General features: G+C 44.3%; 1 protein-coding gene across 2 annotated transcripts in view; it reads right to left on the reverse strand.

Moving 5' to 3' along the window:
- The window catches only part of iqgap2 (IQ motif containing GTPase activating protein 2), a 424,926-nt gene that overhangs the window by 86,797 nt on the left and 319,033 nt on the right, over positions 1–19,096 (reverse strand). For both annotated transcript variants that reach the window (XM_072516040.1, XM_072516041.1), the window contains 4 exons: positions 18,128–18,197; positions 5,196–5,404; positions 3,655–3,804; positions 1,815–1,978 (listed from right to left, as the gene is read on the reverse strand). In XM_072516040.1, the coding sequence (XP_072372141.1) occupies positions 1,815–1,978; positions 3,655–3,804; positions 5,196–5,404; positions 18,128–18,197 (593 nt within the window). The remainder of the gene's footprint in view (positions 1–1,814; positions 1,979–3,654; positions 3,805–5,195; positions 5,405–18,127; positions 18,198–19,096) is intronic.

Consider the following 19,096-nt stretch of genomic DNA (forward strand, 5'->3'; position numbering starts at 1 on the left):
CACATTCATATATTTGAATACTCATGAGACACCAACAGATAACCATCTCCCTTCTTTATTTAATTTAAAGAGTATTCTACTGATTAACCATAACTGAGACATAACTGTTGCTGATGCACATCTTACCTTCTGTTAGTGTATTGTGCTATGCACTGCTAGCTAGAAGGAACATGACAGCACTCATTTTGTATAAAACTTCATGTTATATTCTACGATGTTTCAATTGGATATCAGTGTTTTATTAAATGATTGATTGAGCAAAGCTCCACTGTCTTCAGTCACTTTTTGTTAATATTTCAAGCTGCCGGAAGCAGACATTTTTATATAGCCTTTCCTTCTCATTCGATAGGACTCAATTCTGCTCCGGTGACATTATGAACATAGTGGGTGTGATCTATTGGCTGCGTACCCCCCTGAAAGGCAGCGTGGCATAATGCAGCCTGTAGATGCCAGCTGATCCCTTTCTGGGATCTACCTGGCTTGTCACACTTCGCGAGATCTAACGCTATCTTGCGAGATGTCGCGATGTCAATCAATTTTTGGCAATCTGTATATTAGAGTAAGACAGCTAGTCTCGCTCTAATATGAACTGCCACGATCTAGCCAAGGCGATGGGATCTAGTCTCCTCGCCTTGGAGATCTCGGGTGAGCGCCGTTCAGTGTTAGTCTCCACAAACGGGGACCAGACGCAACGGCACTCGTGGGGGGGTCTTCCAGGGGATGAGTGCCACCCGATTACCTTGCTACTGCCAGCCTTGCACACTGACATTGAGTTTTGGCCACTCAAATGGGTCAAGGGCTAAATGCATTGGATGAGATGTTGGAGGGACAATACTGGGGCCAGTTCAATCCAGGCCTGTGCAGTGTTGGATAACTTCTGCTGGGATAGTGAGGGAGCTTTATAAATGAGCTCATTGTTTTGCACTGTAGGGAAGGGGGATCCAAGGAGAAACAAAACTGGGGCGGGGGAAGGTGGAGAGTAAGCAAGCCTTCATGATTACTCTCCAGGAACCACTGATAGTTGAAAGTAATTTTGCCAACAATGCTTATATGCTTGCAAGTCAACGGGGGCGATTCTCCGATATGGCGGCCAAGTGTGCACGCCGTCGCGTTTCAAGACGGTGCGAACAGGGCCCGGGCACGACCTATTCTGGCCCCCCCAGTGGGCCAGCATGGTGCTGGAGCGGTTCACACCGCTCCAGCCTCCGTACGTGGGCCAAATGGGCGCCGTGCCAACCCGCGCATTCGCAGTTGGACCAGCTCAATCCTGCGCATGCATTGTTTGGCCGTGCCATCCTGCACATGCGCGGGGAACTTCTTACGCACGCCGGCCCCGACCCAACATGGGGTCGGTGTTCAGGGTCCGGCTGCGCCAGAAAGTTCAGGGGCCGGCCCCAATCGCGGGCCAGACACCATCGGAGACCCCCCCAACCCCCCAACAGGCCACCCCCCAAGCGGTCCCGCAGAGTTCCCGCCGGCAGCGACCAGGGGTGAACGGCGCCGGCGGGACTCTGTCGTGTCGGAGCGGCCGCTCTGCCCATGCGGGCTGGAGAATCGGTGGCCTCGCTGATTCCAGCGGCCCGCGGCCGGAGCAAATGGCGCCAATTCTCCGCACCTCGGAGAATCGCGCGCCGGCTTCGGGGGTTGTGGCACGGTTGCTCCGATTCTCCGGCCTGTCGTGGGGCTCGGAGAATCGCCCCCATCATCTAGTTTGTACAGTACAATAGGGCTGCCAATATCTGTGGAACCACACCCAAACACAAATTACTGCTTCAAGCAAAGATAGAAAGAGGAAAAATTCACTAGCCACCTACTTGATTTCCTCCTCCAAGGCAGTTTTGAAGAGTTTTAGTAGTAGACATTCTTCTCTCTGATTTGACGCATAGTTGTACAGGGAGAAGATGACAGTATCCATAAATTTAGTTGATTTGTTTTGAGGCATCTGGAAGATCAATTTGGCCAAATAGGTTGGATTTGTCTGGGAGAGAAAACAGAAACATTGCCTCATCAGGTTAGCGCATGTACAATTTATATTCCATAATAGCATTCTACATCTCAAAAAAAGGTACATTTATGATATATTCTTCTGAATTTTTCTCTTGGTCATACACACAAACTCACACTGAGGGCAAGACAATAACCTATTTCCAAGTTGCTGCTGTCACCCCCAAGCCAGACACTGAATGGTGCTATTTGCCAATTGCTTTCATGTACAAATGCCAATGCACTGCCCAACCAAGCTGAGACTGAAAGGGGACATTTTTGCAATCAAAATGAACCAGGTGAAATGATGAGGTTTCAACTTGATGAGAAGTACTTTTACTCTCCTCTTGCCTCTGTGCAGTACTCTTTCAGGCAACCTCAATTTGTAGACTCCATAACCACATTCAGTATACCTTCAACTTGGCTGATAGATTTACCAAACTATTTGGTGGCACCAGCTAAAAGAATACAGTTCAAACATGAGGGAGGTGCCGAAAAATAAAATGGAAACTTTTATTAAATCACGGGGAGTCCACACGGAGTTGGTTTATTTACAAGGCTATAATACACAGCTCCCGGTAGATCGTAACTGGGGCTTAACGGTTGGTGCCGAACTGGCCAACCTTATACACCATATGGATAGAGCTTACCCCCCCTCCCGCTTAATGAGGGCGCTCGTACTCCACAAGGGACACTGAAAAGACAATCATTCCTACCCCGCAAGTCCCGCGCGTTGGGTTATGACAGAAACCAAGAGCGGTATTTAAATTCTAGTTGTTTTAATGGAAACCACGGAGTAATATCCACAAATTTGACGAGATGGCTAAATACATTCTGTAATAATAATATTTATTAGTGTCACAAGCAGGCTTACATTAACACTGGAATTAAGTTACTGTGAAAATCCCCCAGTTGTCAGTGTCCGGCGCCTGTTTGAGTACACACAGGGAGAATTCAGATTACCCAATTCACCTTACTGCTTCGGGACTTGTGGGAGGAAACCGGAGCACCCGAAGGAAACCCACGCAGTCACAGAGAGAAATGTGCAGACTCCGCATAGACAGTGACCCAAGCCAGGAATCGAATCTGGGTCTCTGCCATTTTGAAGCAACAGTGCTAACCACTGTGCTACCGTGCCGCACGTAGTATTATGAAGGAATGGTATGGCTGCCATATAGAATGGGAGCAGTTTTAAAATCCACTGTGTGGTGTGATTTTAAAAAACATTCATTCATGGGTTGTGGGCGTCGCCAACTGGGCCAGCATTTCTTGCCCATCCCTGAGAGCATTTAAGAATCAAACACATTGATGTATGCATATTTTATTTGGTGTGACTGATTCCACAGCTCACCAGCTTACAGCTGGTAACTGCTGTCATGGATCAACAGCATGTAGACGTTCGAGCCTTTCCTTTATCCCTTCCACCCAATTGCACGGCACTTGACAGGTAAACTCACTCAGCCAAGCAACCAAAAATAAGTTGTGTCCCACATTCCTGAGATAACTGGTCACATCCCGGTGTTAGCTACAAGTGATAATGATGATGAACTAGCTTATTTAAGGCTCAGCAAACTGTAACAGGGTTAACAAAATCTATGTTAAAAAAAACAATATTCAGTAAGAGGTGTTGTAAATCATAAGGTTTCAAAAACACTTTCTAGATGTTTCTACCTGAAGCAAGTAGAAAAGATGTTGGTATGCTTCCAGTTTTTTCCTATTTTCTTTGCTGAGCGATTTTAACCCTTGCTTGTCACCTGAAATTACTTCCACAGCCTGGCCTTTGTTCTTCTTATCCATTTTCTTGCTGTGTGAAATCACATCCTGTTGTAAGAATGGGAAAAATATTAGGTACATGATTTGCTTTCTCAAATGGGTCTCGACTCCAATCATGGCACACAGCTTCTCGTAAACAGCTGAGCATTCTGTGGAATTAATATTTCTCTCGTCATCTCATCCCATTTTAAAAAAAAGATTCATTTACGGGATGTGGGCGTAGCTGGTTAGGCCAGCATTTATTGCCCATCCCTAGTTGCCCTTCAGAAGGTGGTGGTGAGTTGGCTTCTTGAACTGATGCAACCCTTGAGGGGTAGATACACCCACAGTGCTGTTAGGGAGGGAGTTCCAGGATATTGCCCCAGCGACCGTGAAGGAACGGCGATATATTTCCAAGTCGGGGTGGTGAGCGACTTGGAGGGGAACCTCAGGCATCTGCTCTCTTGTCCTTTTGGATGGTAGTGGTCGTGGGTTTGGAAGGTGCTGTCCAATGAGCCTTGGCAAATTACTGCAGTGCATCTTATAGATAGTACACAGGCTGCCATCGGTGGTGGAGGGTTTGAATGTTTGTGGGAGGAGGAGCAATCAAGCGGACTGCTGTGTCCTGGATGGTGACGAGCTTCTTCAATATTATTGGAGCTACACTCATTCAGGCATGTGGAGAGTATTCCATTACACTCCTGACTTGTGGACAGGCTTTGGGGGAGGGGGGGGGGTACTTACTGTAAGATTCCTAGCCTTTGACCTGCCCTGGTAGGCACAGTATTAATGTGGCTAGTCCAGTTCAGTTTCTGATCAATGGTAACCCCTAAAATGTTGATTGTGGGGAATTCAACAATGGTAATGCCAATGAATGTCAATGGCTGTCATGTTGATGGTTAGATCCTCTCTTGTAGGAGATGGTCATTGCCTGGCACTTGTGTGGTGTGAATGTAACTTGCCACTTGTCAGGCCAAGCCTGGATATTGTCCAGGTCTTGCTGCATTTGGACATGGGCTGAGGAGTCACGAATAGTGCTGAACATTGCGCATGTGCAGTCATCCACAAACATCCCCACTTCTGACCTTATGATGGAAGGATGGTCATTAAGGAAGCAGCTGAAAATAATTGGACCTTGGACACAAATGCAAGCACTTGCTTCCGGAGGCGTCTGGTGCCTCAGAAAATTCAAAATTAAATAAATTATACAGAAGTGATTGAAGCACCAATGTTTCAGACTGCTACAGTGTGAACAGTTCTGTAAAGTGGGAGTTGGATGGAGGGGAAGGAATAGAGGTGAATTGTAGAGAAGATGGGACAACAATCTGATTGAGTGGGTTGAAACAGTGAGGGTGAGCAAGGCAGAGGGGGGGGGGGGGAAGAGAAGGGAGGGGGGTAGGAGAAAGGATCAGAGTGAGTGAAAGGATTGATTTTGGAAGAATCCAATAAGGGAGACATGCCTGTAGCGTTATCCTGTTTTTCACTAGAAGCCCAATCTTAATGTCCATCAGGTTGAGATCCTTTTCTAGCTGCTGATTGGATCGGATTTTGGTGACAACTTCCTCCCTCATTCTTGTAACTTCCAGCTCCTCTTGAAAGTCCAGGTCACTGTGATCCAGCAGGTGAACAAATTTACGCACAACATTCAATGGGGGTTCCCCTGCACTGACTAAAGAAGAAAAACAAACACAGTAGGATATACTTGTGTAGTGGAGCAACTGCAAACTAATTTAGTTCATTTTCCCTGACCTCTGTTCCTGCCCTCACCTTTATATAAAACGCTCCCTAGCTGAGATCCCCAATGATCTAGCTCAGCAGTTCCCAACCTTTTCCTTTTTGCCGAGCACAACATATGCAAGCTGCTTTAAACATTATTTACAAAGCCTACGGCTGACAGTCAAACTTATCTATAAACAGGTATTAAAAATGCAGCTGTTTCTAATAATTTATGATGCACTCTCACAAATACATTGCGAATTATATTACACAAGGATTTTTGTGAAGCAAATTACATTGTGAATAAAATGCAACAATCGGTTATGATACATATGAGGTACACGTAATTGTATTTTTCTTTCCCCACAGACTACCTGCAATAGTCTCGCAGATCACCAGTGGTCCGCGGCGGGACCACACCCTGGGAACAACTGATACAGTAACTGACGGAAAGCTTCAGCACTGACCTGGTTCAGAGCAACTAATATAGGTGGAACTAAATTACTTTGGCCAACCAAGCTCAGTATCATATCACTGGCAAAGCATGTAATTCAAGTATTTAAGCATAAAAACCTGAATGATTATTCAGACCATAACTATAATGAGAAATGCTGTAACCGCAGCAAGTCAATGCACTGAAAGCTTTATGACACTTTGAAAATATCTGTAAATATACAGCTTGCTTGCAAGGGTTCAGAGGTACACTGGTTACGCTACTAGACTAGTACTTCTGAAAACAAGACTAGGAATCCAGGCAGAGTGAAGACAAATCCCGCTCTGTCAATTGGTGAATTTAAATGGAGTTTAAAATGATTTGGAAGTAAATGCAGGAATCCGTAAAATCATAAGGCTTTTGGATTTTCATAAACCCCCAACCAGTTTACAAATCCTTTAGGGAAGATAATCTATTTACACAGCCTCGCTACACGTGGAAGTACTTGTACACCGGCACCTTTAGGTATCTGCCAATCATAAGATAAAGTGCAGAACAATTAACTTTTAAAAGTTGCTTTAAAACAGAAATTTAGTTGAATAAATTCCTGATAAGTTAGAAGATGGAATTAAACTGTTGTGAACAATCCTCGGTGCGGTCTGATGGAACAAAGATCTGCCAATTAACTATTGGCCAGTTTGTATCTCGGAGAACTCCCTAACCTACCAGTAATAAAATGTTGCTAATAATCATAATAATAATCTTTATTCGTGTCACAAGTAGGCTTACATTAACACTGCAATAAAGTTGTGAAAATCCCCTAGTTGCCACACTATGGCACCTGTTCAGGTACATGGAGGGAGAATTCAGAATGTCCAATTCACCTAACAAGTACACCTTTCGGGACGTGTGGGAGGAAACCAGAACACCCAGAGGAAACTCACGCAGACTCCGCACAGTGACCCAAGCCAGGAATCAAACCTTGATCCCTGGTGCTGCGAAGCAACAGTGCTAACCACTGTGCTACCATGCCGCCCATCTTGCTAATCACCTTGGACCTAATGAGGCACTACTTCAAGTTTTGTGTAGTGATCCTTCTTTCACTTAAACTGTCTACACAATCATGAATCCAATAGCTATGGATCAAGATGAAAGTGAGAAAGGAGTCATAGTCGACACCTGATCAACATATCTAACTAAGGTAGAACAGCACACCCATGTTTAAACACACAATAGGATACAAGTCAGAGAAAGTAATGATCAAACTGTACAGTATTTTGGTCAGCCCACACTGTGAATACAGTGTTCAGGTTTGGACAAGAAAATACAAGGGAGATAATCACGTGGTTAAGGCAGCGGAGTGGAGAGACAAGGCTAATCATTAGTCTCATGGGTCGGAGATGTGAGAAATGATGAGACCCTTGGGCTTTTTAAACCTTGATGACATAAAAAAATACTAAAAATAGATAATGATCAGCTGGTCCATCAAGCCTGTCCCACACGAATGATGTAACTTACGCAACACCATTATCCCAGCCACTTCACTCATCCCAATCCACTGAGGCAATCGCATGGGAGAGACAAAATAAATGAAAACCACAAGCAAACGCAGGAAAGATCCATCTTGAATTCTTGGAATGGATCTACATTCATTGCACAGGTGGTATCTTGTTCAATAGACTGGCAACTCTCTGTAAGAAGCATCAGACTTCACACCCTGCTTACAGTAATGTTTCTTGACCCTCCCTAGCCCACCTAACTCAAACTAACATGTCCAGGATCTACTCCTCTCATTACGTTATAGGCCTCTTCTCAAAGATTACTCTTTTCTACAGCTAGATTTAAGCCCATTTTAACCGAAGACCTTGTAAGGATCCTCCTTTTAATCCCTATTCAGCCTTGTTTTTTCCCTTTTATTTTCTGTTATTTTGCTATTTCAATTTCTGTACATCGACAATTAATGGACCTAAGCCTTTAAGGTGGACTTCACCTTTAATTCGAGTGGCTGGTACTCGACTGAGGATTGACCTATGGCCTAAGGCAAGGCAGGTTGCAGCGAGCTGTTTACAATCCGGATCAGCAGATTCCAGGGGGATCGGTATTGCCGGGCCTGGTCAATGGCCCCTGCTGATTATTTGGGGTTTTCTCTGGAATGTTCCTTCCTGTGTGTGACTCTTTTCACTTTAACTTTCGCTTTTGATCAGAAGCTAGGAGGGTCTCAGCTCTGATCGCTCTCTGATGTGGTGGATCGTTTCTAAAGATCCAAGGTAAAAACCTCTCTCTGCAGGCAGATTGAACTGCAAGAAAATCCAGTCCAGCCATCAGCTGCAGACAGGGAACTCAATAAAGCTGTTGGTCATCCTGGTAGAGATGGAAACCAGTAAGAATTAAACTGGCCTGAGGCTGCTCCTTTGAATGAAGGTCCAGGTTAATAAATGTTAAAGTGCCTCTCCAGAGGAAATCCTATTGTCTGGGAGTACTGATTGAATGCATGTGCCAGTAGATCCCCTCTAACACTACACCAGTGGCTTAGATCCCTAAGCATCCTGGGAGGACAGCCTGCCGCAATGACTTCAATATCAAAAGCAAGGACTCTCATGTTTCATTTCATATTAATCCCCCTTCATTTTTTTCACACTTTCCCCTCCGGGTGTGTGTCTGTTTTGTGCATGTTTGGTTAGAGGGTGGGACAGTAAAAGGTGGGGGGGGCGTAATATTTTAGCTGGCGGTTATTCCGTTATAATTATTGAATATTTCAACTTTGTTTCTGTTATAAATAAAGTTAGTCTGTTCAATGTATAAACCTGGTTGCTATAACATATTGAACAGTCAATGGGCAAAATGTTCTGTGAATTTTATACAAATTATTGGTTCATTCACTTTTGTTGGGGACTCTGGGGTCTGTGGTGCTGGAATCGACCACACACTAGCCCAGGGTGTCGTAACAGCCTTCAAATAAAAAAGACTTTCCAAGGGCCTGTGTATCATTCTGGGAGACCAACACTAGGCACAGTATTCTATTAGGTCTGATGGAGAGACTGAACAGTACTTTTTTGTTTTATATTTAATTGTCCAGACAATGCATCCCAGTATTCTGCTTGTTTTTGCAATTGCTTCGCAGAGCTAGAGTTACATAAAATTGGAATGGTGCTTTAAATTCTATTATGGAAATAAGCCAAGGGAACACAGGTTCCAACTAGTAAAACTTGGACTGCTCCTCGGACCAAGGATTCACAGACAGTGATCAACAGACAGAATGTATGTCCTGAGCCAAAAGCCCTGCAAATATCTAAGAAACAAAATAATGCAACAATGTAGGGTTGGGCAGGATGAGGGTGCTGTTTTGGAAGCTTAGATTAAAATGGATTTCTCGAACCACAAGTGTCTTCTGAAACCAAAATAGAGAGAGGCTGTCTGGTTAATTCCAAAGTCGCTGCAGTTTCCACTGAATAGAAGCAAAACATCTGGAATTAAGTAACTTAAACAGAATAACATTTCCAAAAACCCCCCAAAATAACAAACTTGTTTAAGTTTATTTTTTACGGGATGTAGGCACCACTAGCCAGGCCAGGATCTATTGACCATTCCTAATTACACCCGAGAAGGTATTGGTGAGCTGCCTTCTCGCAGCTTATTCAGCAGCCAAACTGCTGTCAAGAAGGGAGTTCCAACATTTTCCGCAGTGAAAGCCTAGGTTGATTCTAGGTGGTCTGCCGAGTTTCACACAACAGTTTTGATACAACTGAGGCCATTAAGAGTCAACCATATTGCTGAGAGTCTGAGGTCACATATCGGCCAGACCAGAGAAGGATCTCGGATTTCCTTCCTTGAAGAACATTAATGAATCAGATGGGTGTTAATCACGGACACTAGCCTTTGAATCCAGATGTGAATTTAAATTCCAATGATGTGGAGATGCCGGCGTTGGACTGGGGTGAGCACAGTAAGAAGTCTTACAACACCAGGTTAAAGTCCAACAGGTTTGTTTCGATGTCACTAGCTTTCGGAGCGCTGCTCCTTCCTCAGGTGAATGAAGAGGTATCTTCCAGAAACATATATATATATATATATATATATAGACAGATTCAAAGATGCCAGACAATGCTTTGCAATAAATTCCAATAGCTGTCCTGGTAGGATTCCAGCCACTGTCCCATGAGCTTTATACTGGGCCAAGTGGGGATTTCTAGTCCAATGACATTACCATTACACCACCACCTCCCTGTCCATAGTTCTTGTCAGTAGCTAAACGTGCTTTATGTCCCATATTTATTCTTAGCATTTATTTCCAAATTGCTTGAGAAGGTGATGAGCTTCTTCCTGAATTGCAGTCTGTGTGGTGAAAGCATTTCCACAATGTTGTTCAGTGAGTTCTTGAAATTTAACCCCACAAAGAAAGAATGGGCAATTTTGTCCAGTAGTCTTGGGGAGTCAGAAGGCGAGTCACTTGCTACAGAACATCCAGCCTTTGGCTTGCATTTGTAGCCATAGCATTAATGTTTGTTCAGTTGGTCGATAGTAAATCCTAGAATGTTGATGGTGGGGAAATTGACAATTGGAAGACCATTGATTAGAGTGAGATGATTAGTTTCTCTATCACAGGAGACCATTCGGTCCAGTGGGCCTGCATCGACTCTCCGAACCAGCATTTTGACTCCATTCTCCTGCCCTTTCTGGTAACCCTACATTGTTTCTAATTAATTAATCACCTAATGTCTCTTTGAATTTCTCAATCAAACTTGCCTCCAGCACACTTCCAGGCAGTGCATTGCAGATCCTAGTTGCTGAAGGACATTCCTGGTGCTCGTGAGATGTGAATTTTACCACTTATCAGCTCAATCTCGGATAATGTCTAGGATTGTTGCATGTGGACAAGGATGCTTCTTCACCGGAGTAATATATACCTTTAACTTTTAGTCCTATTATTTATTAGTCATCATAAAGGGGCTGTTTAGCACAGAGCTAAATCGCTGGCTTTGAAAGCAGACCAAGGCAGGCCAGCAGCACGGTTCAATTCCTGTAACAGCCTCCCCGAACAGGCGCCGGAATGTGGCGACTAGGGGCTTTTCACAGTAACTTCATTTGAAGCCTACTTGTGACAATAAGCGATTTTTATTTTCATTTCATTTCATAATTTTAAGGCATCAACAGTGCTTCCAGACAGGAATAAAGAAAAACAAGTATGAAGCATTTATTTCGACCCTCCCCAATCTTCGTTCCAGTACTTTTTAAGTAATTTTGTGCTTTTGATCAAATGTACTTGTCTAAAAGAATGGCTCGATTTAAGCTAATTAATTTGAAAACTTTTGTACTGACTTATTTTTAAAACCTTGGCACTTGTCGACATAGCCAGCTCCAAGACAAAAAGTATGCAACTAACATTTTTGATTGACGTTGAATACCACAAAAGATGTTTACAACAAACGCATGTTCTAGTAAAGCAAGAAAGTTTTTCTTCCCTTAATCTCTCAAAATGTGGATCATAATTCATTTTAAATCAATAGCTTAACAAAAGAGACATATCAGGCTCATTCAATTCAATTCAATTGAAATAATTGCAAGTACCATAATAATAATAGCTTATTGTCACAAATAGGCTTCAATGAGGCGACTGTGAAAAGCCCCTAGTCGCCACATTCCGATGCCTGTTCGGGGAGGCCGGTACGGGAATTGAACCCGTGCTGCTGGCATTGTTCTGCATTACAAGCCAGCTGTTTAGTCCACTGGGCTAAACCAGCCCCTAAAACCATTACAATGCAGAAGCAGGCCATTCGGCCCATCGATTCTGCACCGACCCTCTGAAAGAACATCCTACCTAGGTCCACTCCCCTGCTCTATCCCCGTAACCCCACCTAACTTGCACATCCCTCGACACTGAGGGACAATTTAGCATGGCCAATCCACCTAACCTGCACATCTTTGGATTGTGGGAGGAAACCGGAGCACCCGGAGGAAACCCAAGCAGACACGGGGAGAAAGTGCAAACTCCACACAGACAGTCACCCAAGGCCGGAATTGAACCCGCGTCCCTGGAATTATGAGGAAGCAGTGCTAACCATTGTGCCACCATTCTGCAATTGATAATCGTTTGATTATCGGTACATAGCTAAGTAAACAGCTGAAAGGTTCTGCCTAACCAACCTCCTTAATTTCTTTAAGGAATTGATACCCTCAATTAATAATGGAAAACTCTATGATGTGCATCTCGGCTCTCAAAAGACATTTCATAACTTTCAACATAAAAAATTTCTAATTTAGTTCAAACTGGCGGATGTTCAAAGCAAAGCTGGGTTATGGATGAGCAAGTTCCTGAAGGTTAGAAAATTGATACTAGCTAAGTCACAGTTTTGAGACCACTGCTGTTTGTAATTCACATTATTAGACTTGGGTTCAGAATCTCAATGCAAATTGATCAGATATAGTGATGATGCAAAACAGAGAGAGGTAGGGCAATAGAAGGAGGCGGTCCTGGAATTACAGTGGGCCCCACAAAATGGCAGAATACAATACAGATACATGTAAAATATTCCATAAAGATAAAATGGGGGATACACATACTCTAATGCGTTGTGCTTACTTTTTAACTTTCCAAACCTTCTTTTCCCCTTAGCTTTAAGCCTTCTCCATAGCCTTAGTTATACAATTCACCAGGACACTAGTTCTAGTGATACCATAGATGAGGGCACGTTTGAGGAAGTCCTGCATGGACTCCCACCGAGCATGGACAAAGTCAAAGCTACCATTAAACATGAGAAGAATGGAAAAGCCATAGGAGTAGACGGGATCCCAGCGGAGATTTTCAAACTTGGAGAAGAGATCACCTGTCCTCTCCATCAACTGTTGTTGAAAATTTGGGATAGAGAAGAAATTCCTGCAGACCCCGGGGATGCCGTCAGAACCACCATCTTCAAGAAAGGAATCAAAGCTGACTGTGAGAATGTCCAAGGAATCTCCCTACTCTCCAGCACCAGGAGGATCATCACCCGAATCATCGCTCACCGCCTTCTGAAGAAATCCTTCCAGAAAGCCAGTGTGACTTCCGACAAAATCGTGGAACGGACACGATTTTCACTGCTCGGTACAAAAGAATTGCAAGGAGCAACATTAACTATTTTACATGGCCTTCATTGATCAGTCCAAGATTTTTGACTCAGTCAATTAGGGAGTGCTATGGAAGACCCGGCCTTTGACAGGATGTCCAGAGAAATGCATCAACATCCGCCAACTCCTCCATGACGAGATGTCGGTGACAGTCCTCAATGACGGAAGATAGAAACCTTTGAGGTCAAGACTGAAGTCGAGCAGGGATATATCATCGCCTTCGCTCTTTTCTCCACTTTCATTGCCACCATCTATCACTTTGTCAAGAGCAAGCTTCTCACTGGAGTGGACATTGTCTATCTTTCAACCTCAACTGGTTGAAATCCAAGAAGAAAACGACACTGACATCGTTTGTGGAACTTCAGTAGGTAGATGACATCACCATCTCCACTCTCTCAGAAGAGAATCTCCTAGCCATGCTTGACACCTTCCCGGAAGAATACCAAATAATTTGTCTTTGCCTTAACCTCTAGAAGACTCAAACACTTTACCAACGCACCCCAGGGTAAGCTCCCATCTCTCTCTCTCCATCAGGATCAATGGAGAAACCCTATCAATTGGGGAACCACCTCTTATCGAAGGCTGATATCAATGCAGAGATCGAACATTGTATCCAATCAGTGAGCACCTCCTTTGGACACCCAGGTACGAGATTCTTTGGTGACCATGACATCCGTGCTGACACCAAGATCATAGTGGACAAGGCGGTCATCCACCCAATTCTTCGATGCGGCTCAAAAACTTGGACTACCACCCGATGCCACCTCAAGGCCCGGAGAGGTACCATCAATGCTGTCTGAGACGGATTCTCTGCATCAGTTGGGAGGACAGGCGTACTAACATCTGTGTCCTTGAAGGAGCCAAGAGCACCAGCATCAAGGCCATGATCATCCGAAACCAATTCCACTGGGCCAGCCACGTGCTAAGGATGATAGAGTCCTGACTGCCAAAGCATTGCAAGGAAGGCATCCGAAATAGAGGACGACTAAGGAAGTGCTTCAAAGACACCTTGAAGGCGTACCTCAAGAAATGCAACATCAACGCATGGGAGACCCTTGCTCCTGATTAAAGGGACACAATTCTTCAAGGACACCCAAAGGCAAAAGGGGGCACGGAAAAAGAGCCAGAGAAAGGACTACCAGCGATCTAGAGTCCAAGGACTGATCCCACCTCCCAGAGACACATGCCAAGTGTGCGGTCAAAGATGCAGCTCGAGGATCGGGCTCATCAGCCATGCAAGAATCTACAGAACCCATGACCAGTAACACAGAGTTTCTTAGGTGGATAATCATCTCATTAGCGAGAGTCCCAGTGTGGTTCAGGTGAAAGCCGCCCCAACGGTACAGCTCCCTCTTTTCTCAGTACTAGTGCCAGGAATTGAAACCCATTTCTCCCACACCAATCTCTGAACCATTCATTCAACTCTCTGATCTTAGTTACCCAATGCCAATTTATTCATGGCACAGATTATCACCTTTGAGGCTCTATTTTTAAATTTAGTTCCTAGATGCTCATACTCTATTTCCAAGTCTTACCTATGTAGTAGGTACCCATGCGAACCTCATCATCTGGATCCTCCAGGCTAGAGGAGACGTCCCTACTCCTGACAATGGGTCAGGTAACACAGCTTTCAGTATTCACGCTCGCAGGTGAAAGGAGGCCATGATCAACTACTATGGTTAGTTTGCTCATCCTCCCTTGCAGTCCCTTCTCTCGCTTAAACAGGCTGGAAGAACCTTGAATCTAATGGATAATTGCAGTAGCTGAGGATCCTCCATTACTACCTTCTGAGCCCCCATTCCTACCTCAATTGCAGTCACACGCAGCTGGCCCACAGACCAAACGACCAGTATCTAGCCTAAGGGAATGCGAGAGCTTCCATGTAACTTTCCCACTCCCTGATTCATCGTAGTGCCTGAAATCTGGAGCCAAAATACTTTGAGCTGCAGACACCGTAGATTAGGTTGCTGTGGATCACACTGATGACCACCAGCTCCCCCGTGATACAGCTGCGAGACATCATCCGCCCAATCTTAATTGTTTTTTTATTTACTGAATTAGGTTTCAAGCTTAGAAATATCACAAGAGGTTTTTTCCAACTGTAATTATATTCAGTAGTTTAACTACTTAAGCTATAAAGTTGATGCAATATTTATATCTTGCCAGTATCAGTTTAAACTATTGCCTCCATTTAGAGGGATAACCTTTTAAAACTCACCACCAGTCATTTAATTGCTAATAATAATCTTTATTGTCACAAGTAGGCTTACATTAACACTGCAATGACGTTACTGTGAAAAGCCCCTAGTCGCCACAATCCCACGCCTGTTCGGGTACACTGAGGGAGAATTCAGAATGTCCAATTCACCCTTTCAGGACTAGTGGGAGGAAACCGGAGCACCTGGAGGAAACCCACAGAGACACGGGGAGAACGTGCAGACTCCGCACAGACAGTGACCCAAGCCGGGAATTGAACCTGGGACCCTGGAGCTGTGAAGCAACCGTGCTAACCGTTGTGCTACGGTGCTGCCCCTTAACTAATACCGTTAAACTTTCATCAGTTACTGGGGGCTGAAAAAAGTGCAACACCTCTTTCCTGCTCTGCACTAAATTCCCAAGTTAGCAGTCATTGCTCGTCATCTCCACTCTATGCTCTTACTCCCGGATCAGGCAGGCTGGTGGCATACATGAACAGATCCCTCTTCTATTTGGTGCCTTGTGTCTTCACAAGTTCTCAAACAACCCAAAAGTGTTAGCATGGTTCGACCTTTCTTTCCACCACCTTCCTTCAATAACCTATCCTTTATAGCCCTTTTCAGGGGTGATCGGAGTATTTTATTGGCAGGACTTAGTTGTGCTCTAAAAATTATTTTTGATATAAATGTCCAATGGCGCATAAAGTTCTTTGTTTAAACTGGAATCTGATGGGTAATTGCAGGAGCTGAGGATCCTCTGTTACTACCTTCTGAGCATCCATTCCTACCTCAATTGCAGCCAGTAGTAAAAGCCTATCCAATATGCACCTTCCATGAACTTCTACAACCTTCTGCCCTTGATCAAGAAGGTCTTTACATCATCTTCCTTCATTGCATCCTACTGTACTGTAGTCCATGATCAGTTCCACAACTCCCAAGAAACATCCCATTGCCAGCTTTCAAGCTAACTTGCAACATTCCTATTTGTCTGTGTTAATTAATTTTGCCCAGAGTTGTTTACAAGGCCTGTTAATGAGCTGTTCATAACAACTATCGAGTCCAACCATTCTTATTTCTTTTTAAAAAAAATATTTTTAGTGGCATTTTCAATTTATACACAGTAACACTTTACGTTCAATATTTACAGCACGTGTGATTCTTATATACCTATTATCAATCTTGGTGTTTCCTCCCCTCCCCCTTTTCCTTTCTCCCTGCCCCCTCTTTGGCTCCCTTCCTTTCATTCAGGGTGTTCTGTCCCGTAGCTCCTATTCTCTCCCCCCCCCCACCCCCCCCCCCCCCCTTCCCTTTATGTTTTCAGTCACCGGCCTTGTGGGTTTGAGAGGGGGGGCCTTCTACCTCCCCTCCCCCCCCCCCACCTCCGTGCTTTTCCCTTCAGTTCTCCAGAGTTCCCTCCTCTCTTCCACCCGCCCTCCCCCAAGAGTTGTGCATCCCTGTCTGTCTTCCCCAATCTCTCCCTTTTTCCCTACTACTTGCTGTTGGCTTCAAATAGGTCTTGGAACCGGCCGACGAACTGCCTCCATGCTTTGAGGAAGCCTTCTCCCTGCCCTGGGATGGTGTATTTGATCTTCTCCAAATGGAGAAATTCTGCCAGGTCGGCCAGCCAGTCTGCAGCTGTGGGTGGTGCTAGTTTTCGTTTCCCTAATCGCACACAGGAAAATCCTGCTCGGCTGGCGATCCGCAGCACCACCCATTCGCATTTCTATCAGACCATTGAACCAGAAGGTGATTCACCAAAATAACTTTTCTTCTTCCGCGTGCTAATCAACTTTTGCACTTCTGCAAGCAATTAGGCAAGGTTAACTGAAACTCCTGACACAGCTTTGAAGTATGTTTCATTTGTTTTTAGGTCCTTCCCCGTTGTTCTCGGACTATTGGTCTCAAAAGACTAGGGCCTCTTTCTGGCGTTGCTACAGCTGTCACCATCTCAGGAAAACCATTCCACTAGCTTTGCTTCTAGGGAAACAAAACTTTAACCAGCTTCCAGCAAAACAAAATGTGCAGCACTAATGTGTTCAAGCTGATTAATGTACATATTTTAAGCTTATGTCTAATTTCTAAAGCAGGAACCAATCATTCTTTTCCCCCTAAAAGACTGTGAATGCTAGGACAATCAGAGCTTTCAGACAGCTAGATGTTTTATTGTTAGGGAAGAATTTGGAGTCACGTGGAGATAAAGCAGGTAAATGGAGTTGGGGAACAGATCATCCATGATCTAACCGAATGGTGGAAGAGATTGGGGAGCTGAATTTTTGACTCCTTATCCTGTACAACAAAGTAGCTGAAGCTCAACTAATGAGGGAGACAAGGAAGGGGAAAAGGAGTAAAAAGCACACTCGGTCACCATTTTTCACTCGGGTCAGCTCATAAAACCAGACTTCCTAAATACACAGAACGTTTTTACAAAGCAGCAAGAAACACAGACACTGACCAGAACACAAATGCCCATTTCCTGACCGAGCTGTTGGATCCATCATATGAAGAACTACAGCTCAGAATTATTGCTATAGATCAATGCCTCATCATAAGAATTCAGTTTTCTCTATAGTAATGAGATTGAAGTGCAGTCGGCGCCGTCATAATAGACTCTGGGGTCACTGTCAGTTCAGCGGAGTGGAATCCCAATCTCAAAACATCAGGGAATCCGTCTAGTTGTAGCTGATGCACACTGCACCCCTGCTGCTCTCTCCAGCTCAAAATGAATAGGACAGAAGCAGATTATCCTGCCAGCGGAAATCAAGTAGCATTGGCAGAGGATTAGCACAATTGTGGGTAAACACCCAATCTCAATCAAGAACTAATATGTGGCCTGCAAGGTGCAAGAGAAGACAGTAAAACAATTCACAGCCAAGGTTGGGATGAACATATCTCACCCTCAATCGCAAGAGAATCTCAACCACAATGCGTGAAATACTTAAATACTCACTCAATGTTTTGTAGTCATCTTTAGCTTTATTTGCTCTGAGGAATGCCTGGATTTTAATTATTTGCTTTGTCTGAGAAAAGTGGATAAATAGTTTATTTGCAAAGTACACACTTTTAAATTAAAGATCTCAAAAATACAACTTCTTCAGATCCATAGTCACTAAATGTATCAATTAAAGCTTCTGATCAAATAAAGTTGGTATTGTGAAGAGTAAGGAATTAAACTAAATAAGGGGAAGAATTAAATTATTAATTTAATTTAAATAGTTTTAAATTTCCCTTTCAACAAACTGTTCTTGCTTCAGGATATTTAATTTCACTTTGTAACTATCTTCAAGGAAATAAGAAATTCCTGTTCTCTGAGGAGGAAGAACCTGCCTCCAATCGGGGCAGGATTTTCATGGTCTGCCAAGGTTGTGACAGAGGCAGACGTGATCTGAAATGTTCGCATCAGCAGAGTGAGACCGCCCCGATCCCGTTCTTGGCACCAGCCATTTTGGTCGAGTTGGGTTTGGTGCTCGGTAGGGCTATCCAGCTCCAAGAGGCTGAATAGAGAGCTCATTATGAGCCTTAGGATCACTGAAAGCAAGCCAGCTGGGGTTTTCCTTCCTGCCTGCAGGCATGGCCAAAGACCACCATGTAGAGGAAGCACCCAGCTCTCCACCACACATTAGTGGTCTGGCTGCTTTTTATTTAATTTTCCTTGTTCTTTACTTCAGCTGTAGCTCCCTTCAAGCTGGAAGACCTCCGATTGGCTCTTCAGCTTTGAGGCCCTACCGGTCACCCTTAATTGGACAAGGAAAATGACACCATGCCAATTAAAGGGGCACCTCTGTAAAAGTCCTAAAAGCATATCCGCCACGATTGAATGGCCTAATTCTGCCCCATGTCTTATGGTCTTATTAGTGACCCCCTTCCTCTCCAGGGGTGTGTTTGGGACCCAGAAACAGTCCTAATCTCTGTTCTCACC

The sequence above is a fragment of the Scyliorhinus torazame genome, chromosome 9 (assembly GCF_047496885.1).
Source record: "Scyliorhinus torazame isolate Kashiwa2021f chromosome 9, sScyTor2.1, whole genome shotgun sequence".
In the NCBI taxonomy this organism is placed as follows: domain Eukaryota; kingdom Metazoa; phylum Chordata; class Chondrichthyes; order Carcharhiniformes; family Scyliorhinidae; genus Scyliorhinus; species Scyliorhinus torazame.